The sequence below is a fragment of the Schistocerca cancellata genome, chromosome 8 (genome assembly GCF_023864275.1).
Source record: "Schistocerca cancellata isolate TAMUIC-IGC-003103 chromosome 8, iqSchCanc2.1, whole genome shotgun sequence".
Lineage (NCBI taxonomy): Eukaryota > Metazoa > Arthropoda > Insecta > Orthoptera > Acrididae > Schistocerca > Schistocerca cancellata.
The window spans coordinates 547,858,486-547,885,653 of record NC_064633.1 but is presented as its reverse complement, the minus strand read 5'-3'; the positions used below and the strand labels follow the sequence as shown (position 1 = coordinate 547,885,653).

The window sequence follows — 27,168 nt, the reverse complement described above, 5'->3', positions numbered from 1 at the left end:
CTTGTTTGTGGCAGTTCAGTTAGAAGCAAAATTGGGGAACAATCATTATTCTATTATAACAGATTTGTAGCAATACACAGAGTGTTTGAATAATATAGCAATACAGCATATGCTAGTTTTCTTCATTAATTCCTCTCTCTGTGTCATAGAATTAACAAATGTAAAATTTTCCTTAAAATTGTGGTGTGACACAGAGAACATAGATCTATCTATCTGTGTGTGTGTGTGTGTGTGTGTGTGTGTGTGTGTGTGTGTGTGTGTGTGTTTGTGTGTACTTGATAAGGATAGTGGGATGTACATTCTTTGAATATTTAGTTTTGAATTACTGTACAACAACAAAAACAAAACTAATATAATACATAAACTCCATCTGTGCATTTCAGTTCTTGTTATACAAAATTATATAACATATTCTAAAAGTTAGCAAGGTAACAGATTTTTATTATACATGCAAACAAAGTTGACACTTGCTGCAGTGGCTGAAGGGAGCGACTGTAAAGGCGTTTCCCATGTACAGTCGCTCGCATCAGCCACCTTGCCAGGTGTCAACTTTGTTTGTGTGAATAATACTTGTAGCAGAATGGAGGTTTATGTTCATAATATTGAGTCACTTTTGTTTCACACAACATAAATGGATAAGGCGTGCTGAATATTCTGCTTCACTTCTTCTACAAACTCATCATATTATGCACAATACCTGATATGGCGTACAAAATCATTTTCCACTATGCACATCTATGCATGAACTGCTAGTATCGGATGGAACAGTAAAATAACAAACTTCGAGCAAGCTACCATAGGTGTTTTCAGATTGCTCATGGCTGATGTCCATGGGTAATAATTGTGTCATTTCATCAGCAAATACTTCACAGTAATTATTGTCCTTCTAGGGCTGTAACTGTCATTTGACTAAAATAGAATAAGTGCTGGCTGCCAGTTCAATACTTACTTCCTGTAATCATAAAAAGAAATATATTGTAAACCCTTCAGAAGTTAAACTTTTTATTAATAGAAGCTATTAAGTATTACATTTAAAGTTAATAGTGCCAGAAAGAAAATGTATACAAATTAAACAATATACTTACACCTCAACCTCCTCTTCCTCCTCCTCACTAGAAAAGAAAGAAAGAATAGGTTTAGTTAAACAGTAAGGTGCTTTCAACACAAAATAATAGTTTTACAATGAACAACTTATTTTAATGAAGTATCAAATTTAGTTATAAATATTGTTACATACAGCAAGTAGCTTTGTTTCATCTTTTGGTCATGAACAGCTAACAGAGTTGTCATACCATTTCCAGTGAGAGTTAACAGAAATATTGCATGTCAGCTCTTCATCACAGTTTTATTCACATTTTTCTTGTGTCAGATTTATTCATTGTTCCTATTTGGTATTGTATTATCTCAGTATAGCAGAGGCACAGTACAATTTGTCTTCCATTCAATCTTTTTACTTCAGAGTTCCTAATATGAACTCCTTACATTTCCCTCTTCTATACATTAATATTTTTTGCACAAAACTGAAGCATCTGCTGCATGGGAACTAGAATGGCTTTCTGTGAGGTAGCTTGTATAATTAGACAATGACTATGAGCTGCCCAAATTACAAACCTTTCAAAATATTACAACCTGATACAAGGAACATCGGAAAGAGAATTCTACATGAAATGGGAAGTATAGATATAGAGAAAATATTGATATTTTTGCCTGTGCAAAAAAAAAAAGAAAATGTAACAAGTGAATGCTCTGTTGTGTTTCTAAAGAAATTAAAGAAGGAAACAGATGTCACTGTTGATGTGGCAGCTGTAAGCATCAAAAGGTTGTTAGAGATAATTTTGGTAGAATAATGGTGGTAACTGTAAGAACAATGTGTTTGATGCATACATTCATACTGGAGGGACATAGATCATAGTATTCTGAGCCCAACTGAAGAGGGAAATCTGGTAAAGCATAGGTATTATAAATAATATAAAAATTGTGACAGCCTTATAAAACAACACTTGAATTAGTTGGTTTAGCTATGCCAATTTTTACAATTCACTTCAGTTTGCTCTACAGTGCAACTTCTGTCAGACTGCTTGTTCCTTTAGATTATGTAGAGAATTGTCTCAGAACTTGTATAGAATACTGCCACTGAACTCAATGCAGTTTTCTTTCTCTGAACGGTGTTTTGAATCTAATATATTAATTTCATCCATTTCCTTCTTCTCTTTCAATTTATGATAACATATGCTTGATGTCTTCAGATATTTTTTATTCTAATTTCCTGATTATCACACAGCTTGCACACTAAAGAATTTTACTAACAATAAAATTGGTATGGCATTGACATATTTTTACTCTTCAGCAGAAAACTTGCGACAAGTTAAAACTGTCTCCTGGACTGACTCTTCAAACAAGAAATTTAACTTTGCAAACAGTGCACTAACAATATTGTTGTCTAAGCAAGCTTCAAGGACTGACTCAAATGTTCACCTCATCACCAGTTTCAATTTGTCGCAAACATGAAACAACTTTGAGGCAGTTATTATTACTTAAGTATGTTCCTGATCATAAAATAATGTACTTACGAGTAGACTTCCTCATCATCTGACATGGTTGCAAGAGGTTAAAAGAGCTGTAACCAAAAGGGAAATAATTGTCAACAATCAGTTTAATTATGCCCTATATGAAATCTATTAAATAATTTACTTTAGACAATGTCAATTTTGCTTAAATAGCCACAGTCATCCATAAAAATTAAACATCATCCACAGAAGTATTTTAATTGTAAGGTGACTAAGATTCTATAAAATACCACCACAAAAAACTACATTCTATTAGTGGTAAAAAAATTTTTTTTTGAGAGATGGTACATTGCTAGATGGATGGTGAAAGGCCCATTTATTTATCTGACATACTGGATGTTTATAATTAACACGCAACTACTCATGGAGGTCCAGTGTAGGCTGTAATTATTGTATGGCAGTGAAACTTGGTAGCTATGCTAATATAGTATTCCAAAATCGATTTATGTTGGAAAATAATTAGTTCCAATTTTGGCTATCGGGTGTAAGTGTTGTATGATGGTATGACATCTATGCTATCATTTGACAAGCCATAACACAAGTTAACGGTAAGACTGTCACGAAAAGAAACTGTGTGCTGTGCTGTTAATGAAACTGTTTTACATGAATGGCAACAATTACACTGATGCATTTCTTTATTCATCCTGTAAATCGTGATTAACTGAGATAATATTACCCAACTGAAAGGTCTGAGGAGAGAGGCTTAATGTCATTAAATGGTGTAAAGAAGTTGATAATGAAATTTGAAAGTATGTATCACCTTGGTATAGTGCATGGAAGGGGAAGACATCCGCTGGAAGTTATTGACAAGGTTGCTGCTTCTGTAACTGATCATGCAGCATGTGTCCCAGATAGTGCCAGTGCTCGTTCAGTGTCATGAGAATTGTCTATCCCATGGTTAACAGTACTGAAAGTTTTGCGGTCTATTTTACACTGGTACCTATGCAAGATCTAGGCTGTATAGCGACTGAAACCTCACAATCGACTGCAACATTCTGAATTTGCTCTCTGGTTTCTGGTACAGATCAGAGTTGATGACATGTGCCTGGCAATATTCTATCATGGGACGAGGTACATTCTTCACTGCAGGGGTAATGTTAAACTGCATTTTGTGCGCAAACAGCCAGCACTTGCCGTATGAGACCATGTCGTGTGTTTTCACAAGCGCCTTTGTTCTTGGTCTGTTCTTCTTTGAAGACAATATACCCAAAAGGTGTCTCAGGTGTACCATGACGGCTGCACATTACCTAGACCTCCTTGCACAGCGTATGATTCCTGCTTTGGAAAAGCACAACTGTGTGGAAACCACTATTTTCATACAAGATGGGGGAACACCTCATGTCACTTGCCCAGTGAAATATCTGCCTAATGCAACCCTCCAAGAACATGTTATCTCCATAAGTTTTCCAGGCGTATGGGCTACAAGATCATTTGATCTGGATCTACATACCTTTTGGCTCTGGGGATATCTAAAACAATGCATTTGCTATGGATCTACACCTACATCTACATCTATACTCTGCAAATCACTCTAAGGTGCATGGTAGAGGGTATGTCCCATTGTACCAGTTATTAGGGTTTCTTCCTGTTCCATTTGCATATACAGCATGAGAAGAATGATTGTTTGAATGTGTCTGTGCATGCAGTAATTATTCTAATCTTATCTTCATGATCCCTATGCAAGTGATACATTGGGGGCTGTAGTATATTCCTAGAGTAATCATTTAAAGCTGGTTCGTGAAACTTCATTAATAGACTTTTTCAAGAGTCTTCCAGTTCAGTTCCTTCAGTATCTCTGTGACACTCTCCTACAGATTAAACAAACCCGTGACCAGTTGTGTTTCCCTTCTCTATGTACATTCAATGTCCCCTGTTAGACCTATTTGGTATGGACCCCACACACTTGACCAATATTTTAGAATAGGTCACATGAGTGATTTTAAGCAATATCCTTTGTAGACTAATTGCAGTTCCCCAATATTGTGCCAATAAACCAAAGTGATCATTCTACTTCTTATCCCTACAAATTATTACACCCAGGTATTTGTATGAATTGTCTGGTTCCAACAGTGACTCATTGATTATAGTCATAGGATACTACAATTTTTAATTTTGTGAAGTGCAAAATTTTACATTTCTGAACATTTAAAGCAAGTTGCCAATCTCTACACCACTTTGAAATCTTATCAAGATCTGACTGAATATTTACGCATTTTTCCTAGAACTGGGGACGGTTTTTTGTTGAGGGATCTATGACAGATTATCATTAGAAGAGGGGCTAACACAGCTGCAAATTCAGTGTAGAACGTGACAGGGATTCCATTGGGTCCCAGAGCTTTGTTCAAATTTAATAACTTGAGCTGTTTCTCAACACTAGTGACACTAATACTTATTTCATTTATCTTTTCAATAGTACAAGGATTGAATTGTGGCAATTCTCCAAAGTTTTCATTTGTAAAGTAACATTTAAAAATGTAGTTAAGTATTTCAAAGTTCCTGTCTCATTCACTAGGGACTGAATTGTAACTTTGGTGCCACTAACAGCCTTCATATATGACCATAATTTCTTTGGTTTCTGTGAAAGATCATTTGACAGTATTTTACTATGGTAGTCATTGAAGGCATCAGAGACAAGGGTATCATCAGGAGTGCCCCACGGAAGTGTGATAAGACTGCTGTTGTTCTGCATATACATAAATGATTTGGCAGACATGGTGGGCAGCAGCCTGCAGTTGTTTGCTGATGATGCCATTGTATATAATAAGGTGTCAAAGTTGAGTGACTCTAGGAAGATACAAGATGACTCAGTAAAAATTCCCAGTTGGTGTGGTAAATGGCAGCTAGCCCTAAATGTGGAAAAATGTAAGTTAATGTAGATGAGCAGGAAGATCAAGCCTGTGATGTTCGGATACAATATTACTAGTGTCCTGCTTGACACAATCAAATTGTTTAAATATCTGGGTCTAATGCTGCAAAGCAGTATGATGTGGAATAAGCATGTGAGAACTGTGTTAGGGAATGTGAATGGTTGACTTCTGTTTATTGGGAGAATTTTAGCAAAGAGTGCTTCACCTGTAAAGGAGGCCACATATAGGACACTGGTGTGACCTGTTCTTGAGTACTGACCAATTGTTTCGGATCTATGCCAGGTTGGATTGAAGAAAGACATCAAAGCAATTCAAAGATGGGCTGCTAGATTTATTACTGGTAGGTTCGAACAACATGTTAAGTGTTACAGAGATGCTCCAGGAACTCAAATGGGAACTGCTGGAGGGAAGGTGACGTCCTTTTTGAGAAAATCTATTGAGAAAATTTAGAGAACAAGCATTTGAAACTGGCTGCTGAATGATTCTACTGCCACCAACATACATTGTGTGTAAGAACCACAAAGATATGGTACAAGAAATCAGAGCTCATACGGACGGATATAAACAATTGCTTTCCTTTGCTCTATTTACAAGTGGAACAGGAAAGGAAAGGACAAGTAGTGGTACAGTGTAGCCTCCCCCATGCACCATATGGTGGCTTGTGGAGTATCTATGTAGATGTAGAAGGCATCACGCATATCTCTCTCTTGACAGCCAAAAGTGTTTCATTCAGCTTCTCTCAATCTATAATCCTATGCTTCGTTTTACACCTATTATGCAGTTACATTTGGTCTCCACCTGATGTCAGTATACAGGAACACATTGCACAGGAACACATTGCTCAAATTCCACCAGAACTGCTGTGAGCAACAGTTGATTATATTGTTTTACAGATGCAGTATGTTGTCAACATCTCTGGTGCTCATACTGAACAAACTGTGTAAGCAGCAGTTAATGATAAAATCGTCATTATGCCTTTTTCACTTATCTGTCCTTGTCCCATTCCTAATCCATTATATATAGAAACATTGCTGTACGTAGGTCTTTCTTGCACTCACAGTGCCAGATTTGCACCTGGTGGCTAGAATTGCAACTACAGCATAAATCAGTTCTACATTAACATGTTAACATATCTGCCAAGTTTCATTACCATATAATGATTACAGCCCACACTGGACATTTATGAGTATCTGCACTTTCATTATAATACCTGACATTTTGTTCAGTTATGAAGATCAAGCACAATATTTGATACTTCTGATTCAAAATAACATTGTTATCATTGGCAGTGTGTTATGCAATAAGCTTCATTTTATTCCATAATTTAGTGTCTTACATATTTTATCATTTGAGTTGACTCCTTATTGTTTGTATTTAAGTGAAGTTTATGCATGATTGTAAGTATAGTTAATTATGTAGTACATATCAAATAGATAGCTGCAACATACCTAGTAAAATGTACTGAGTGTAAAATGCAAACATTTCAAACAGAAAGATTGGTAAGACTAAGATTCACTCCACTCATAGACCTACAATCATTGAGTTGCACACTTTCCAATCTATTTTTTAAGTTTTTTCCCTCATCTTTTTAGCCAAATGCCTAGCTGGCTCTTCACATTCATCTCATAAACATAATGTCATAAAACACAAAAAAACCAAGAACAGATTTTGAAAGATTTGCAGGTATATGTCATTCATAACATTGTTCTTGAGAAAGTAACAAAACTGCAAAGACAGACTGGGTGAATAGCACTTAGTTTCAGGAGGCGAAATCACAGTACTGCTAATAGACACATTTAAAATCAAGAAAATTTCTTGTAGGTTTTGGAACTGTTGGTTCCTTTCTTAGGGAGGAAAGAGAGGTGGATGGAAAAGATTAGAAAGTAGGGGCAGATCATCTGACTGCAAGATGAGAGGGATCCTTGTTTTTTGAGGACAAGGGGACGCAAAGATGATGGGGGAGGTGTCAAAGAGAGTGGGTGCTTCAATCCAGAGGTGATGTGAGGATGGAATGAGAAGTAAAGATGGATAGAGGAAGAGAAAGGAGAAATGAAATGGGCTGTTTGGATCCTAACACCTGGTACAATAAGTCCATTCATGGCACCACCTCCTTGGATTTGACCTCCTTAACGTGTCATCAGCCCCACTCCTTTTTTATGATTATGTGATTTATTTACTCAGTTATTTCCCTTATTCCACTTTCTATATTTTTCACTTTATCCCTTCCTTTCCTTTATCTCCATTTACACTTTCACCTTATTTTTTAGGAGTCATTTTACTTCTCATATCTCTTCCTCTATCCATCTCTCTCTCCCTCCCTCTCGCCCTCCCTCTCTCCCTCCCTCCTTATTTCTTGAATGAAACTGGGGCAGCATTACCAACATACTATCTTTGTTCTCCTGTTTCTGACACCTTCCTCTTCATCTAGGAATAAGTTTTACACTGTAGAATTGGAATTTCACCTCCTGAAATTAATTTTGGCCAGACATTCTGTGTCTTTATAATTTTATAACATTCCACTTATTAGATTAAAGTGATGTTCTAATGTTGGAAAGGCAGCCACCACCAGTAATAAGTACCAGATAAACAATACACATTGACTTGCCATGTATGGACCAGACAATATAAGAATAAACCAAATAAACTCACAATTCTAAATATTATTCCTAGACCTGTCTATGGCTCTGGTTTTGAGCCAGTGAAGACAGAGTCAGATTTTGAAACCATTTAGGCTGTGAATCTTATATTTAGAACTTTCGGTTAATAACTGCAGGAATGCACTAAATGTCTCATAGGTATCTGTATATAAATGTGCAATTATGCACTTCAGAAACTTGGAACATATGACATACTTCTAACATGGGATTAATGAGTCATTTTTCAATAATATAAACACTGTATTCTTCCATTGTTTAAGACTGTCCAGCAGCAACACCATTTTCAATCAAGCCTGCTATGAATCTCACATTTTTAACTTTTCAATTTTTGAAAATATGATATAACTCGATAGATAAAAAATTTACTCACCAAGTGGTGGCAGGAGAATGAAAAGTCATCCAGAAACCCAGATCAGGGTGACTTACCAGACAGGATGAGAAGGGAAGACTGACCATTGGGGCAGCACAGGATGATGTTTGAGAACTGGGGTTATAGGTGGAAGATACAGTAATAGGCAAGACGGAGATTACTGACAAAACATTGTGCAAGAGATAATCAGAGTGGAAAGCTAAGTGCATAGTATGTGGTAAAGTGGGGAGGTGGAGAAAAATAGACAGGTTAAAAAAATATATATATAACACTAAAATGGACTGAAGAAAGGAATAGTTGCTCTGAGAAGTAACGCTAAGACTCAAGAAATTAATGTACAGGTTGATTATAATTAAAGTGAAACTTTCAGACCGCTGTATAACTAGGACCACTGGTCAGAACAGCATCAAATTGTAAAGGAATATTATTGGAGAAGAAAAGAAATTGTGTGTAAATTGATGAATAGATGGTGCTGTATGTGTCAGAATGCATAAATGAAAACACCTGTCATGCGCATGACTCATTGAAGTTGGTATAAATACCCCGGGTACGTGGCTTTTCCTCCTTTCGCATCTGCGATGTTTGCTATGACTGCCTCAATGCAGGATTGCACTCTGCTTGTAAAACTGTATTACAAGAATGATAACTGTGCACACATTGCTCTGCAGAAGTTCCGTACACTGAAGGGTTTGAAAAAAGACATTGGACCATTGAATGCAGTGGGTCTGGAGAAAATGATTCAGAAATTTGGAAAAGACAGGTTCTTATGGTGTGCAACATGGTAGAGGGACAAAATGAATTGATTCGACGTCAGTGGAAGCAGTGGCCACAGCAATGCAGGAGGAGACGAGTGGTGGTGTGCGAAAGTGTAGTGTACAGAGAATTGCCCGAACATTGGACGTGAGCACAATGTGTAAATTCCTACAAAACATGCTCTTTAGCTATCCTTTCAAAATTACCCATGTCCAAGAGTTGCTTCCTGTTGCCACCAAGAGAGACCTACGCTTTAGAATTTCTTGCTCACATGGAACTGGACAATGACTGACTGTGGAAGATTTTGTGGACGGATGAAGCCCACCTCCATCTGACAGGATATGTCAGTACACAGAATTGTCGAATATGGGCAACAGAAAATCCACATGCAAATCAACCAGTACCAGAATGAGATTTTCACTCTGCAGCAGAGCGTGCTCTGATATGAAACTTCCTGGCGGATTAAAACTGTGTGCCAGATGGAACGTAGGAGACGAGGTACTGGCAGAAGTAAAGCTGTGAGGACGGGGCGTGAGTTGTGGTTGGGTAGCTCAGATGACAGAGCACTTGCCCGCGAAAGGCAAAGGTCCCAAGTTCGAGTCTCGGTCCGGCACACAGTTTTAATCTGCCAGGAAGTTTCAACCAGATCCACTTCATCCTGAAAAGGTCATTATGTGGTGTGGAAAATGAAATCATTTATCATAGACCCATATTTTTTTTGAAGAGACGGGTACTTCCGGTCCTGTTACCTGTACCATCACTGGTAAGTGCTATGAGTGTCTTTTGTGCAACTACGTCATTCCGGCTCGCCAGCAATGTGGATGGGGTCATTTTTGTGCAAGGTGGTGCACCTCCGCACATTGCAAATCCAGTTAAGCAGCTACTGAAGTGCCATTTCAGAAACGCTAGAATTTCCCTACAGCTTGGCTGTCCCGATCACCTGATCGTAATCCGTGTGACTTATGACTGTGGGGCTGTCTGAAAGATGTTGTGTTCAGTATTCCAATTGCAAACTTAGCTGCATTGAAGGCACACATTGCGGAACACGTTCTGAACGCGACCTCGGAAACACTTCGATCAGTTGTGGAACATGCTGTTTCTCGATTTCAACATGTTGCAGAAAATGGTGGACAGCATAATGAACATGTTTTGTGCCAGTCACATGTAAATTAATAATCCGATTTGATTTGGATCGATGCTTTATATGCAGTTTTTGCCCTCAGGACAATTAAAAACCAATGTGATTGATGTTTTTTATGCAGTTTCTGGCCTCAGGACAATTAAAAATCAATGTGATGTGATCTTACCGTGGTGGACGGGCTTACATAACTAACAGTATCACACCTGTAAACCCATGCACACTGAGTAGTTCAGTTTGTTTAATGTCAAACGTACACCTTAGGCATTGTTGAATGATTCATTTGTCATTTTAGTCAACCACTATTAAATTGCCATATGTTTTCCCCCTTCAAAGATAATGTTCCATTGCAATTTGATGTCATTCTGACCAGTGGTGTTATTTCGACAGTGGTCTGAAAGTTTAACTTTAATTATCATCACCCTGTAAATTAAGACCAGGTGGGTAGTAAGAACCAAGCTAGGAACTGGCGTTACAACATGTCCTTGATTCTCACCAACCACCTGGCCTTAATTTATGTTAATTTCTTCAGCTTCAGCATTTATTTTCAGTAACCATTCCTTTCGTCGCCTGCTTATAATTTTCTACACCTTGCATTATCCCCTCCCCCCTCTCACATCTGCAATGTATAATGCACTTAGCTTTCCATTCTTGTTAACTCTTGCATGATTCTTTGTCTGTAATCTCTTTCAATTCTCATCCAGTGCAGTCTCCAGCAATCAGTCTTTCCTTCTCATCCTATCCGGTAGTTCTCCTCTGATCTAGGGTTTTGGGTGACTTTTCAAAATTCCCCCCCCCCCCCCCCCCCCTTTTTGCAAATCCCAGCAGCTCTTTTCCTTCATCCGTCTTCTTTCCTCTTCAACCCTTATGCCAGAAGAAGGAGCCACTGGCTCCAAAAGCATGCGAATTTCTTTAACCTACACATGTGTCTTGTGTATGTTCTCTTGCCACTGTTTGGTTAGTAGATTTTTTATCTATCAAGTTACATTAAATTTCACTCTTTTTAACTGATGTTTCAGAACTAAATGCACATTTATGTTATAAGTATAACTATTTACCAATACGCTATTATAATCTCACTGCTGCAAAGACTAGCATTTATTTTAATTACAGTTTAACTTAGATGATCTTTTCCTATCTCCCTTCATTTTTATTTGTTTGTATTTGAACTAGTTCATTAGTTTCTGTTCTGCTCATTCTGTATTCAGATGATGTTATTTTTAACATTGTGTTGTTGATGTTATGTATTTTCCCCTTTATAATTAGACAAGTGAAAAAATCTACTCGCCAGGCAGCAGCAAGAGAAAACACGTATAAAAGTTATGGAAGTATGCAAGCTTTCAGAGCCAGTGGCTTCTTCTTCTGGCAGAAGAGTTGAAGGGAAAGGACTGCTGAAGTTTAGGAAATGGGGACAGTTATGGAAAAAATGCCCAGAACCCTGGATAAGGGGGACCTTATTGAATATGATGAGAAGGAAAGACTGATAGTTGGGTGAGCTTAAACCAGCGGAGTGCAACATGTGTGGTGAACAGGTGGTGGGAGGGGGGGGGGGGTGTTACAGGGAAACTAAAAGGAAGTAAAGAAATGGAATAGTTACAGAAAAGAAATGATGAGACCAAAGAAATTAACGTGAATTTAGGCCAGGTGGATGGTAAGGACAGAACACAGGCGTACACTAATTTCCACCTGCAGAGTTCTGAGAAGCTGGTGCCAAGAGGGAGAACCCCAGATGGTGTGTGTGGTGAAACAAGCACTGAGTCATGACTGTCATGTGGTAGAGCATGCTCTATGACAGGATATTGTGTGTTGCCAGTATGCACCATCTGCCTATGTCCATTCATCCAAAATGATAACTTGGTTGTAGTCATTCCAATGAAGTAGGCTGAACAGTGTTTACATAACTCCTGGTAAGTGACATATGTTATTTCACAGATGGTTCTCCCATTGATAATATAAGTTTTGCCAGTTAAATCTCTGGTATATGTGGTGGCAGGAGAGTGTGTAGGGCAAGTCTTAGTGTGGTACAGCAGTCACAGGGGTAAGAGCAATAGGATAGGGATATGGGTACAGAAGGAGCATCAGGTCTGACCAGGAAATTGTGGACATTGGGGTGACAACAAGAAGCTGTTCTTGATGTGGTGGGTAAAATGTAAGACAGAATGGATCTCTCTTCGTGGCACGATTTTAAGAAGTCATAACCTTGTTTAAGTAGCTGATTAATAAATTCAAGAGAAGAATTTACAAGATATGTGTTATCATTCACATTCAATATGTTCACATCTACATCAATATTCCACAAAACACCGTGAAGTGCATGGCAGAGGGTACTCTCCGCTGAATCAGTTATTACAGCTTATTCCTGTACCATTCACATGTGGAGCATGGGAAGAATGAGTGTGTAAACACCTTTGGGTGCACTGTAATTAGTCTAACTGTGTCATTGCTAACCGTGCAGAAGTGATATCAGGAGGAGGGGGGTTGTAGCATATTCCTAAATCCATCATTTAAATACAATTCCTGAAGCTTTGTAAAAGTAGACTTTCTCGAGATGGTTTGTGTCTATCTTCAAGCGTCTGCCAATTCAGTTTCTTCAGCACCTCCATGACACTGTCCCATGGCGCAAACAAATCGTGAGCATTCGTGCTGCCCTTCTCTGTATACGTTCAATATCCCCTGTTAGTCCTGTTAGGTACGTGTCCCACACACTTGAGGAGTGTTCTAGGACGTGCCCATGAGTTTTTTTGTCACCAATCCCCTTTGTAGGCTGATTGCATTTCCCAAGTATTCAACAAATGAACTGAAATTTGACACCTGCTGTACCTACAGTTGAGCCCACATGATCAATCAATTTCATATTCCTACAAATTGTTACATCCAGGTATTTTTATGAATACCAATTTTGTTTGTGACTCCTTGATGTTATAAGTATAGGATATTATGCTTATTTGTTTTGTGAAATGCACAGTTTTCCATTCCTGAACATTTAAAACACGTTGCCAGTTATACGGTTTTTCAATTTCCCACAGTTTAATACCTGGGTTATTGATGAGTTAAACTGAATGTGTAGTTTCAAGAGCATATCCAGGACCAGAGTTGAGGGTGTGGGGGGAGGGGGGGGGGGGTGAAACAATTCATGTCTGTTTCCCAGTGAATGGCAAAACAGCTGTGAGATCTCACAACAAATAGCTCTCACTACACATATTATTTGTTAGCAATGGCTTCCAGTTATCATATGCAATAGCTCACTGTAAATATCAAATGTGCCACTTTGGTTCAAATGAAAACCATAAATTGCACTAAAATTACACAATTTCTCTTTGCATATGAGCTGGAAATTGCGCTAAAATTATGCCATTTGTCTTCAAATGTGTGCTGATAGGCAAATAAAATGAACAAAAACATGTTTTATAGTTCTGTGTCTGTGATAACTAGAAACCAGCATCAAGTCCTGAAATGACGGCCAGCTGCATTAGGATCAATTCAGAGGAATGATGCAGCTGTCCATTTTCCACTGCACGTGATCTTATGTGATGTCATCTCTTCTGGCACTAAGAGTGCTATGTTGCTCACAGCAGCAGGTCTGTATTTTTCTCTGAAATTGTCTATAGCGTATTGTACAATCATAGAGTGTGATGGATTTTTAAAGGGTGGCTTTCTCAGTGCCACTGTTAGTGAGTGGACTAAAGCACAGACTGGCAGCTCTCTGACTTGGGTTGAATTCATGCTGTTATCAACATTCTTTATTTTTCCATTGTATCTTATTCCTCACAATGTTGAATTATTAATAATAAAATTTAAATATCAATTGACATATGCAAAAATAATATATTCATTTTAGTTATGAATGCTGCCCTAGTAAGTTGAATGCTGTAGGTCACCACATTGTAGCACACAGATATAATTTTGCATGAGCTACCATTACTTTTCAGTATCCATTACATATTCTGGCCTTCTTCAAACTGTTACCAAATTCGTACGTCTCTTTAGTTGGCAGGGTTCAGGATATGAGTTGGGTTTGTGAAGTTGTATTTTCTTTCCTTTTCTTTCTTTCTTTCTTTCTTCCCCCCCCCCCCCCCCCCCCCCCCCCTGTTGAGGCAGAAACTGGGGGTGGTGGCTGGGAGCTGCCCTTCCGTACCCTTGTTGGGTACTCACTTGGGCCTTTTAAGGCCAACGCAAATTCTTGATAAAGAGGATCTTACACAAAGAAGGAGCTTTCCATTTCCGTGTGGTCTAGTGCACTTCGTCCTCACATTCTAAATGTACAGGGTGTTAAAAAAAGTGTTGAGTGCTTTGAGAGGTGGTAGTACTCATCAAAGCAAGAAAAATAAATCCAGTAAACATGGGTCCAGAAATGCATACTTTCTGTGATACATTCAATAAATATGGGTCCGGAAATGCGTACTTGCTGCCTAACACGTGTTTACAGGAAGTGCCCAACGTGAAGTTGATCCAGAAAATGTGCCCCTCTGTCCTCTGGCAGAAGGAATGATGCATCCTTTGAAGTACATCCGGTTGTTGTACCTGCTGGGCTGTATTGAAGATGTGACCCTGTAGTGCCCGCACATCATTGATTGGCGTGGCATAGACCAGTTCCTTCCAGTGTTCTCTTAATCAGAAGTCTAGGGGATTGAGGTCTGACTGACCCCCCCCCCCCCTCCCCTCTCCTCTGACCAATCCAGCAGCCCTGAGATATCTGCATTAGATGTTCGCACGTGTATTCGTTGCTGCAATAGCACAGCCTCCAGCAAGGTTGGCAATACATTAATGAAAAAGTACCCCAATTAACCTTTGTGGTAGCATGTATGACCCTATTAATCTATCGCCAATTACACCTGCCCATATGTTGATTGATAATCGGTGTTGGTGTCATGTCTCCTGAATTGCTTGGAGATTTACATCTGCCTATACATGCTGGATGTGTTAATTCACAACAACGTCTCTTGAGAATTCTGAAACAGCCATTGGCAGAACCACCATCTGCCATGATGTCTTCCCAGGACACTGCAGTACACATTGACGGTGGTCATCCGGGTAGTGCAGAACTGCAATTCATGGCTAAAAATAATGTGATGCCATTCATCAACAGACCATGGTACCCCTCATGGCACAACTACAAATGCAGCCGGATATGTTGTGATGTTAATGGTAGCCTGCTCATGGGATGGTAGATCCCTAGTCCGGCCACTGCCAGTCTCCTACCAGTGGTTCCAGATGACAGAATGTTGCAGGGAGTCCATTACTTATTCTCAGAAGGCAAGTGGGAATGTGAACGGTTTATGATGTGCTATGTAGACAGTGTGGTAGTCTTTCCTTGTTGTTGTCAGATATGGTCAGTCCAAACATTAATGCCCTAAAATTTCCGTACATACCAGCACTGATCCAGTGTCACATTTGAATGCCCCAAAAATCTGAAAGTTGTGTGATTTGAATGGGCAGTCAGATGTAGACGCACAGTGAGGTGCCTTTCAAATCTGTCAGGGGAGATAGTGCTGTCTCATATGAGTACATGGAATCTCCGTATCCTTCACAATAATGCACCTGGTGGCCATTCTTCCTGTTATAGAGAATTGCAGTCTAACCATTTACATGCCAGCCAATGACATCCGACTGTGTCTTCTGGGTGCTTCACTTTACTATGTCTGGTAGTGTATTTGGATAATAATTTGTGGAGGTATGAAGTTGAACAGCCCTAAATGTTCAGTTGTACATAAAGCAAATGGCAGGCCACTGTCCATTGGTAGAAATTTGGGGAACTACAATTCAGGTCAGAATAACAGGGAACTTTGAACATATACTAAAAAGGCGGATGCGATTTGTGATAGATTTGTTCCACTGACAAGAGAGTACAACAGAAACACTGAAAAATCTTAACTGCCAGCCACTCGAAAAAATGATGACGTAGACCTTGTAAAAACTTGCTTAGAAAACATCAAAAACCATTTTTAATCACAAAAACTATGAATATTCATAACCCAAATCGTACCTATCTCGTAGAGATCGCGCAGAGGTGAATATCAGCTTGCACAAAGGCTACAAGCAACTATTCCTCTTACGCTCCATCCGAAAATGGAACGGGAAGAAACCTTAATCATAGTGCAATGCTGTAGCGATCTGACTGTAAACCATTGGTAAATGAAGGATCAGATCTATTGCATAGAAAAGTAAAGCTCCATCATTCTAGCCGACCGAGGGCCGTCTCAATCCCAGCCAGAGTTTGTATTTGTATTTGTAGTCTTGGCCTCACAAGGCCGAGTAGACTCCATTCCAGTCCACCCACCGAGGAAAATTCCCTGCCAGTAGTGGGAATTGAACCCAGGCCCTCCAAATAATAGTCAACCGCACCGACCACTCACCTATCCTATTGGGGGCGGTCAGGTCTGTCGCATAAACAGTCCAGGATATTACCGTTACCTTGCCAGGTCCAGCGACCTTCCACCTTTCGTACGAGTTTAGACGATTTTCAACTTTGCATTCCCTTATATCTAGGTATGGAATTTTTGTGTCCTTACATCACCCAAAAATACTATAATCGAAAAAAATTGCAACACCAAGAACGAGTTGTGCGACGTAAAATAAAATTGGTATTCATGTTTCTACATCTGAAAGATGATGTGTATTCAAATTTCGCGCCACAAATTGCAGAAAGATTTTTCAGGAATGTTGCCTCTGTACATGATTGCTTCCAGCGGTGATCACAGGAACGTACGGTCACAAGAAAACTGGGCTCCGGACGGCCACATGGCGCTATAGAGAGGGCACACCACCGTGTTCTGCGTATGGCTGTGGCGCTCCCAGCGGTGATCACAGGAACGTACGGTCACAAGAAAACTGGGCTCCGGACGGCCACATGGCGCTATAGAGAGGGCACACCACCGTGTTGTGCGTATGGCTGTGGCGCTCCCAGCGGTGATCACAGGAACGTACGGTCACAAGAAAACTGGGCTCCGGACGGCCACATGGCGCTATAGAGAGGGAACACCACCGTGTTCTGCATATGGCTGTGGCGCTTCCAGCGGTGATCACAGGAACGTACGGTCACAAGAAAACTGGGCTCCGGACGGCCACATGGCGCTATAGAGAGGGCACACCACCGTGTTCTGCGTATGGCTGTGGCGCTCCCAGCGGTGATCACAGGAACGTACGGTCACAAGAAAACTGGGCTCCGGACGGCCACATGGCGCTATAGAGAGGGCACACCACCGTGTTCTGCGTATGGCTGTGGCGCTCCCAGCGGTGATCACAGGAACGTACGGTCACAAGAAAACTGGGCTCCGGACGGCCACATGGCGCTATAGAGAGGGAACACCACCGTGTTCTGCATATGGCTGTGGCGCTTCCAGCGGTGATCACAGGAACGTACGGTCACAAGAAAACTGGGCTCCGGACGGCCACATGGCGCTATAGAGAGGGAACACCACCGTGTTCTGCGTATGGCTGTGGCGCTCCCAGCGGTGATCACAGGAACGTACGGTCACAAGAAAACTGGGCTCCGGACGGCCACATGGCGCTATAGAGAGGGAACACCACCGTGTTCTGCATATGGCTGTGGCGCTTCCAGCGGTGATCACAGGAACGTACGGTCACAAGAAAACTGGGCTCCGGACGGCCACATGGCGCTATAGAGAGGGAACACCACCGTGTTCTGCGTATGGCTGTGGCGCTTCCAGCGGTGATCACAGGAACGTACGGTCACAAGAAAACTGGGCTCCGGACGGCCACATGGCGCTATAGAGAGGGAACACCACCGTGTTCTGCATATGGCTGTGGCGCTTCCAGCGGTGATCACAGGAACGTACGGTCACAAGAAAACTGGGCTCCGGACGGCCACATGGCGCTATAGAGAGGGAACACCACCGTGTTCTGCGTATGGCTCTGGCGCATCATACTGCATCTGTAGCAGCAATTCAAGCAGCAGTTGGCAGTACGGTGACGCAGTGAACTGTTACAAATCGGTTACTGCAAGGACTGCTCCAAGCCAGACACCCTTGAACGTGTATTCCACTGACCCCAAACCAACACCATATGCGACTTCAGTGGTGTCAAGCGGAAGCGTGTTGGAGGTCACGTTTGGGGTCTTGTGTTTTCTGATGAGAGCTCATTATGTCTCGGTGTCAGTGATAGCCGTGTTTTGGTTAGAAGGAGGACAGCTGAGGGCATTCAACCAATCTGCAAGTTAGACGCACGAACAGTACACCTGGTGTTACGGTCTGGGATGCGATTTCGTATGACAGCAGGAGCATTCTCGCAGTTATACCACGCAACCTGACTACACATTTGTACGTCATTCTGGCGATTCGACCTGGTGTTCTGCCGTTCATGAACAGCATTCCGGGGGTGCTTCCAACAGGATAACGCTCGACCACAGACAGCTGTTGTCACCCAACTTGTACAGAGTGTCGACATGTTGCCTTGACCTGTTTGATCACTAGATCTGTCTCCAATCGAACACATATCGGACATCATCGGACGACAACTCCAGTGTCATCCATAACCAACATTAATTGTCACTGTATTGACCAGCCGAGTGCAACAAGGCGTGGAACTCCATCACACAAACTGACATCCGACACCTGTACAATAAAATGTGTGCCCGTTTGTTTGTATGTTTGCTTTCAACAGTCAGCCGGTTTCACTGGTTATTAACATACCAGTATTTCGCATCGGTGATGGCTTAACTCGCATTTACATTTGACGTGGGTTATATCGCGATTAATCTGTGATCGTGCAGTGTTAATCACTTAATTATGTTACACAGACAAATTAATTCCGAAATTTCATTACTCTACATTAATTATTTTTTGGCGTTGATTTTTTTCTGTCAATGTAGAAGCTGTAGTACGCCTTTTTTTTAGCGGAACAGTTATGGAAGATCGAATTTAGTACTTCCTCTTTCGCTTTATCGTCTTCCGATTCCGTGTCAGTATAATTGAATGAGTGATTGGATATATGATTTGACCTTATTACTAATTTTATCCAGTAAGAATGCAAGTCAAAGTACAATGTCCTACGGACGAAAGCAATGTCCAGCTGTCCCTTCTTCACATACTGTGTGAAACGTGGAAATGATGTATGTCCTCGGGTGTAGGAAGAAAATGGACCCATTTCATGAGCTTAGAACTGCATGTGTCGCGCTGTATAGTATCATGTTGAAAACCAGAAAAAATAACAGAGAACTCAAAATGACCAGTGCCCCGACTGTTCTACACAAGGCGAATGATAGCAGTCATTTGTAAGTAATGAGGATTACTATTGCCTACTGTACTACGACCTTATTTGAGACACCCTTGCTGATCAGCTGTTCCTACATCATACTGAAGATAATGACTGTGTTCTGTTCTGTCAAGTGCACATTTGGTAGCTACTGCACTATGACATGGCATAACGTTAGCCGTAGCGGCTTGTTGCTTCCTTTATACTATCGGCTGTTATTGGATTCAGTGCTGATCGACCTCCATGCTGTTGAAGGTACTAGGGCGGTTTGATAAGCCTGGTAAATTACCATGAAAGAATGGAACATTTTTGTTGCGTCTTTCGGGTTGGTCAGCTTGATTATTCCAAGGATCGTATAAATACTTTCAATAGTGTACAGTGTACAGTTCATTGTTGACAGCCGTTTGAAATGGTCAGTGTGTTGACTGAGATTGAAAATGGAGAAAACGTAGTTTAGTGCTGTTATTAAACATTTTAATTTCAAGAGCTGGACTGACACATAAATCAAAACAGGATTGGATGAAGTTGACGCGCAATCTGCACCATCACTGGATACCATTTACGTTTGGATTTATACATAGTCCGACAAGCACCAAAGATGAAGCGCACTCCGGCCGCCCAGTTGATGTCACCATAAAGGAAACCACTGACAAAATCCATGATATGGTAATGTAAGACCGCTGAATAAAAATTCGTGATGTTGCTGAGACTACAGGCATCTCAAATAAGCTAGTGCATATCGAGCACGTAGAATTGGCTATGAAGAAACTGCACGCGAGACGGGTGTCACGAATGCTAACAGACCACCAAAAGCGCATCCGGCACAACATTTCAACACAATGTCTGGCGATATTTAATCGCAATCCTCATGGCTTGTGCCGATCTGCTACTGCTGATGGAACCTGAATGCATCATTACACACCAGAGTTAAAACGGCGGTCAGAACAATGGACAAAGGCTGGCGAAAGTGCTCCAAAGATGGTAAAGACCATTTTGTTAGGTGGTAAGGTGATGGCCACTGTTCCTTGCGTTTCCCTACGAACAATCCTCGTAGATTACTTGGAAAAAGATAGGAACATAACTGGATCGTATTATGTTTCATTGTTGGACCATTTGAAACATGCGCTGGCTGAAGAAAGGCAAGGTTGGCCCAAAAAATGCGCTGTTTCGCCAGGATAGTTCACCATCCCTCGCATCAACGATAACAAAGGCGAAAGTGCACGAATTAGACTTTTACTTGGTCCCTCATCCAGCCTGTTCACCAGGCTTAGTCCCAAGTGACTTCTTCCTGTTCCTTACCTTGAAGCTTTGGCTTGCTGGGAATAAATTTTAATCGAATGAGGAAATGATAGTTGGAGTCAAAGAGTGTATTGCAGTTTGATAGCTGGAGGTTTGCTGGACCAAGTGTATACCCCTGAAAGAAAACTATGTCTAGGGTGAGTTGTTTACAAAACAAACATGTTTTCCTGACTTTTTAGCGGACTCGTTAAACTATCCTCGTAGGTGGTATTGCCACTAATTTAGTGTCAGGAGTACAATTGTGACAACGTCGATCGAAGAATGTTGAATGAATGTTGAATGAACACTGCTATCACAAACAAGACTGCATAACTTGCCTTGCTCTTCTGTCCTTATTGTCTCTGAACAATCAAGCCTGTGTTTCATACGCAAAAGGAAAGTTACAGTAGAATTTTACGTCTAGTCGATAATGAGATGGCTTGATTCCTTCGACAAGGGATAGAGATAGGAGAAAGACGAGAATGCGAGCTGGCACACGGATTCACAAACTGCAGTTTTACCTTATGGGTAAACCTACGCAACCGAGCGCCTGAAGTCATCTTTGTTTTCTATAGTGTCAAATATTTTATTTGTGTGTATACGTTTTAAAGTTTGGCAATGACATTATAATTCTATAGAGGTAGCAAAGAACGTGGAGGATGAGTCGAAAAGAATGGATTTTTATGATTAACACCAGGAAATGTAAAACAAGAGTAATGGAGTGTAGCCAAATCAGTCAGATGAGGATGAGGGAAATCAGATTAGAAAAACGACGTTAAAAGGTGTAGACAATACTGCTACTTGGGCAGCAAAATAGCGGACGACTGAAGAAGCAAAGATGATATAAAATGTAAACTGGTATTAACAGAAAAGCTCTCTTGGAAAGAGATATTAATGTCGATTATAAATTTCAGTGTCATGAAGTCTTTTCTGAAAGCATTTGTGTGAATAGTAACCTTATATGGAAGTGGAACGTGGAAGGTAAACAAGAGGAAAGTAGTGGCTTTAGAAATCTGGTGCTACAGTATTCTGTTGATTAGATAGGAAGAGGGAGTAAATGATGGCCTGCCGGAGTGGCCGAGCGGTTCTAGGCGCTACAGTCTGGAACCGCGCGACCGCTACGGTCGCAGGTTCGAATCCTGCCTCGGGCATGGATGTGTGTGATGTCCTTAGGTTAGTTAGGTTTAAGTAGTTCTAAGTTCTAGGGGACTGATGACCTCAGAAGTTAAGTCCCGTAGTGCTCAGAGCCATTTGAACCGTTTGAGTAAATGATCAAGAGGTACTGAACCGATTTCGGAAAAAAGAGCTGAACTAAAAGATGAGATGACTGATATGGCATGTGCTGTGGCAGCAAGGAATGTTAAATATCGTTTGGTGTATAATATATTGGTAGTGGACGAAAGCATGGATGCAAGAACTGTGAAAGGAGACCAACACTAGAATAGGTACATACACAATTTCAAATAGATATAGGGTTCAGTAGCTGTGCAGGTATGAAAGTACTTTCACAACATAGACTAGCGCGGAAAGCTGCATCGAACCAGTATTCAAACTAACAGCGTAAGTTTTTATATTTGTATTCAGCAGGACGTGCACCCCACAGGATGAGACAAAACGTAAACTCGATCATAAAAGGCGGAGGAAGATAATCGGCCGTGGCTTTTGTTAACGGTGCCATTCGGTCTTTGTCTGATTAGCGAAACCCGGAAAAATCAAGCTTACTGGACTGGGATTTGAATCCTATTCCAACCAGTGTCTTAATCGCAGCACCCTTTCGTTGAGTCATTTACAAATACACAAGTAGTATACACATTCGGTTGGCCATTGCACAATGACGACCTTAGGAGTTTTGCCTAATCCAGGTAAACAGTTTCTCAGTCTAAAAGGCCAGGCGAAGGTCATGAATATTACTGCCTGCCTACTATATTGTCTTCGAATACTCTGTTTAACAAAGAAGCGGAATTGGTTTCACTGTAAGTCGAAGAAATCAAAGCATGCCTCGGACATAGTTTCCTAATTTGGAAGAATTAGAGTTAACTTTGAGTACAAGCTTTTTAATTAGACGTGACATGACTGTTATGAGTACTAATTGAATCATTTTAATTGGCTTAACTGGCTTAACTGTGTGTTCTTACTGAAACATAGTAAATAATTACACAAGAAAACTCTTTTTTTTTTCTTGTGTCCACGAACGATCTAGATTTTGGGTACAAGTATATAGTATTACTGTTTTAAAGATGTTATTGACTTTGAAAGAAGGGCTCACCCAGAACTGCCGTGACCTAAAGCGTTTTGCTTGCTCTACGTTCTTAAATACTTACTGACTTGAACCACGATTCTCTGCTTTATAATAAATAGTGTCCATTATTCTGTTTTTAGAAACCATATATTTAACCTGTATAAACTGTTCTTGATGTACTTTATTCTCTATACAGAATGAACTAGACAGATGGAATAGACAATTGATGGGAGCGCACCAAGAACAGTTTATACAAAAAAAAAAAAAAAAAAAAATGCGAATGAGCGCATGGCATCGTTGGCCGGGAGGCCCCATCCGGGGAAGTTCGGCCGCCAAGTGCAAGTCTTATTTCAGTCGACGCCACACTGGGCGACTTGCGCGCCGGTGGTGACGACGAAATGATGATGAGGACAACACAATACCCAGTCCCAGAGCGGAGAAAATCTCCGACCAGGCTTGGAATCGAACCCTAACCCGCTTGTATGGGAGGCGAGCACGTTACCACCCAGCTAAGCAGGCGGACAGTTTGTACAACATATCCGCCGCGAAAGATTTTGTGGTTGTGTGTTTAACCTATAATCTATTTAACCGATTTTCAATATGGTATGATCTATTAGATATTACTTTATCAATGTTTCATATACACCACTTAATTTATCTGATATATATTATAAGATCTTGAAGTATTTCGAATTACTACTTAATTTCTTTGATGGTTGTACTGTACATCAACATCTCTGTTCCCTACTCTCCACGAAGAGACTGCTGACAGGCAGGTGCAACTCTTTGAAACAGTAACATTAGAAAACGGGCTTGTAACCCGAAACCGGAGTAGAGAATTTTGTGAAATGGAAACAAGAATTCTACAAACGGTATTACCCACGAGAGCAAGTATGGTTCAGTATGGTTCATACTCATAACTTCATCTGACTGAACTGATATGTTGAAGAACTGCCTTTTTTCCAACTGAATGATTTTTTTGCGAATGCTCTTGAAAAGAGGGGAACTATAATGTAATGACTTGAGGCTTTTCGCAGATATAGCTGAGAAGAGTTCTAGATACGGGAACAAGAGTTTCTGGGAGAGCAAACTTTCACCTCTATTACCACGCAAACATTGCGTACCGTGGCTCGGACACATTTAGCACATTTCGCGTTCATTTTTGAGAAACATGGTGCTGCAAATACTAATAAGCATTATATCACTGTATTCTTCTTTTCAGAAACTTACTAATAGTTACAGGGAAGTTTTCATAATTACTATACATAGCAGTAGATGACAAACGTAGAAGTACAGCATACCTTTCGGCATATTCGTACAATCACTTGCTGAGAGGTCAATTTTTTTATGTTGCCCCGTTTATGACATGTCTGTGTTGTGTACGTTACACAGGACCTTCATACAGCATATCTTTCGTCATTTACGTACAGTCATTTGCTGAAAAGCTAGGTTTTTTTTTTCTTTTTTTTCTTTTTTTTTTTTGCCCCGTTTGTGACAAGTAAATGGTGCCCGCGTTTCAAAGGGACCTTCAGTTTATACGTTTTATTTCCTCTACCGATATTTAGGCCTATTTCTCATATTTCTCGCTTCCTTGTGGACTTGGAATGACACTAGACTATCTAAGTGTCGTAACTGATTCTCACTCTTCTCAACAAGATACATGTGCAGCATCTAGTAATAAAAACTACGAGTTCTGGTGTAGCACTAAATAAAAAATTGTCACTTTATTTCTTATGTTTATAAGATGTTGCATCAAGTGAATGATTGTTATTTCTGAGGATAAAGCATATTTATGAGAACTGTGGAGAAGGAGCGAAACACAACAGAAGCAATGATGGCGTTTGAGTTAATAAAGCTAGCGTGAAGTGCAGTGACAGTGAACAGAACAGACTGAAAGAGGCGATGCCCTCTTGTACGGGGGAGTTTCTCTGGTAAAACTGCATTCAGTGACAACGGAAATTTGTCTGCTAAGACTGTGCACTCAGTGACAATGAAAAAACTATTTTCACCATTCATGCCTTCTGAGGTTTATTCCTAACATTGAATTTAAGTTGTAAGTCAGTCAGGAGTGACAGATTAGAGTCTAAAGCTGCATGGTGACACAGCTCAAGGGGGATGGGTGAGGGGCAATATGGTTTTAGACATTGCAGAGTGATGAACGAAGAAACTACCACTATAGTGCTGAATTTTGGAAAAAAATGTAACCAGTTTATTAGATTAGGTATAATTAGATTTTTGCTGAGGAAACATTATGCAAGTGTGAGAACTATGAGCCAAGGCGGGAAAAATAAGAGAGACAAAATCGACAGGGCAATATTAAATTGCGAAGTACCTGTTACCAGTTTATTAGATTAGGTATAATTAGATTTTTGCTGAGGAAACATTATGCAAGTGTGAGAACTATGAGCTAAGGCGGGAAAAATAAGAGAGACAAAATCGACAGGGCAATATTAAATTGCGAAGTACCTGTTACCGAAGTACGCTGTATAATCAAAATAGAAAAATGAAAATGATGTTTTCAAAGTAAAATAAAAGTGTAGAACGAAGGGTAAGGAAAGTAAATTAAGAAAGCTACAGTAGTTCGTGGGTGTGAGAAGGAAGGTTAGTTTCCGTTTGGTTGGTTTCGGGACTTGAGAAGTAAGGCAAGAATCGACATCATTGCACCTGCCCGTCGTTATAAGTTGTTTATTTTTATAGTTTTTTTTTAACACACTGCCACTCTCACTGAAAACAGCGGTGATCACAGGCAACAGAGATAGGCTCTACTCCTTCGGCCAAATTACGTGTCTATACAGCGAAAGACTCGTCCCTGTCATACTTTGTCACAGATATGAAACCAATGAGCGCGTGCAGTTACTCCGAGCGAACGAGAGAGTAGATTCTTGTAGTATCGAGTTAGGTTTCTAGTCCCACAGAACGTGTTCTTCTGTGGCCACAATCTCATTCAGAATCCATCGCCAGAACACTCTGAATTCTTTTCGAAGAAAAACTTGTACAATGGTTCCCGGACACGAACTGAAACTTGCTGCGAATTGCTGGCAGCTACCGCACTGTTTCCGTAGCTCTTCACGTAGATTTCATCAGACGAAGGCCAGTCGCTTCTCGCGGCGCGCATCCCGAATACGAGCCGTTAGAGAGAACACTTGCACTGTCTGCCTGTTGCACCTGTGTTCACCACTGTCGTTCCACCGCGGCAGCACAAGCATCACCTGCAGTCGCACACAAGCGGCAAGCGGCCGACACACAGACGCAGCTGAGCCGCGAGGCACTCACACTGTCCGCGAAGAATCCGAGGGCCGTGGAATGTGGAGTCCGCGAGGCTTGCAGCGGATCTGGCGAGGGCGGGCCAGCGCGCGGCGACCACCACGGCTCGCAGGGGGCGGCGCCACCCCACCACCCCGCCCCCGGGGCGCCGCCGCCCCCCACCCCCCGCCGGCGAGACGGCCAGAAATAGAGCAGTCGCCGCCCGGCCCAGTCAAATCGAGCGCTCGCCCAGCGCGCACGGTCGCGATCATGTTTCCAGACGCTGCCTCCGCCGCTTCCACCGCCCCCGCACACATCCAGAGGCTGCTACGAGAGCGCCGTATGCCGTCCGGTTCCTTGCCACTTCGGTCGTTAACTCTCGGCCCCGCCCAACGTCGTTCGTGACCGTAAAGCCGACATCCCTGCGTTACGCAGTTGCAAATTGGCATCAGATTTGTTGTCGCTCGAAAATGCTCGAAATTACTATATGCGCTCACAGATTTGACCGCTATTGAGCGGTTTCCAGTCACTACTAACGTTGAAACTTCCTGGCAGATTAAAACTGTGTGCCAGACCGAGACCCAAACTCGGGACATTTGCCTTTCGCCGGTAAGTGCTCTACCAACTGAGCTACCCAAGCGCGACTCACGGCCCGTCCTCACAGCTTTACTTCCGCCAGTACCTCGTCTCCTACCTCCCAGTTGGTAGAGCACTTGACCGCGAAAGGCAAAGGTCCCGAGTTCGAGTCTCGGTCCGGCACACAGTTTTAATCTACCAGGAAGTTTCATATCAGCGCACACTCCGCTGCAGAGTGAAAATCTCATTCCGGAAACATCCCCCAGGCTG

General features: G+C 41.2%; 1 protein-coding gene across 1 annotated transcript; it reads right to left on the bottom strand.

The window, feature by feature from the left end:
• Positions 1-1,068: 1,068 nt before the first annotated feature.
• On the bottom strand, positions 1,069-26,639 carry LOC126095678 (uncharacterized). Its single transcript, XM_049910435.1, has 3 exons — positions 26,353-26,639; positions 2,571-2,617; positions 1,069-1,112 (listed from the first exon to the last, which is right to left on the bottom strand). The coding sequence occupies exons 1-3, from the start codon at positions 26,637-26,639 to the stop codon at positions 1,069-1,071; spliced, it is 378 nt and encodes a 125-aa protein (XP_049766392.1).
• Between the last annotated feature and the right edge of the window lie 529 nt (positions 26,640-27,168).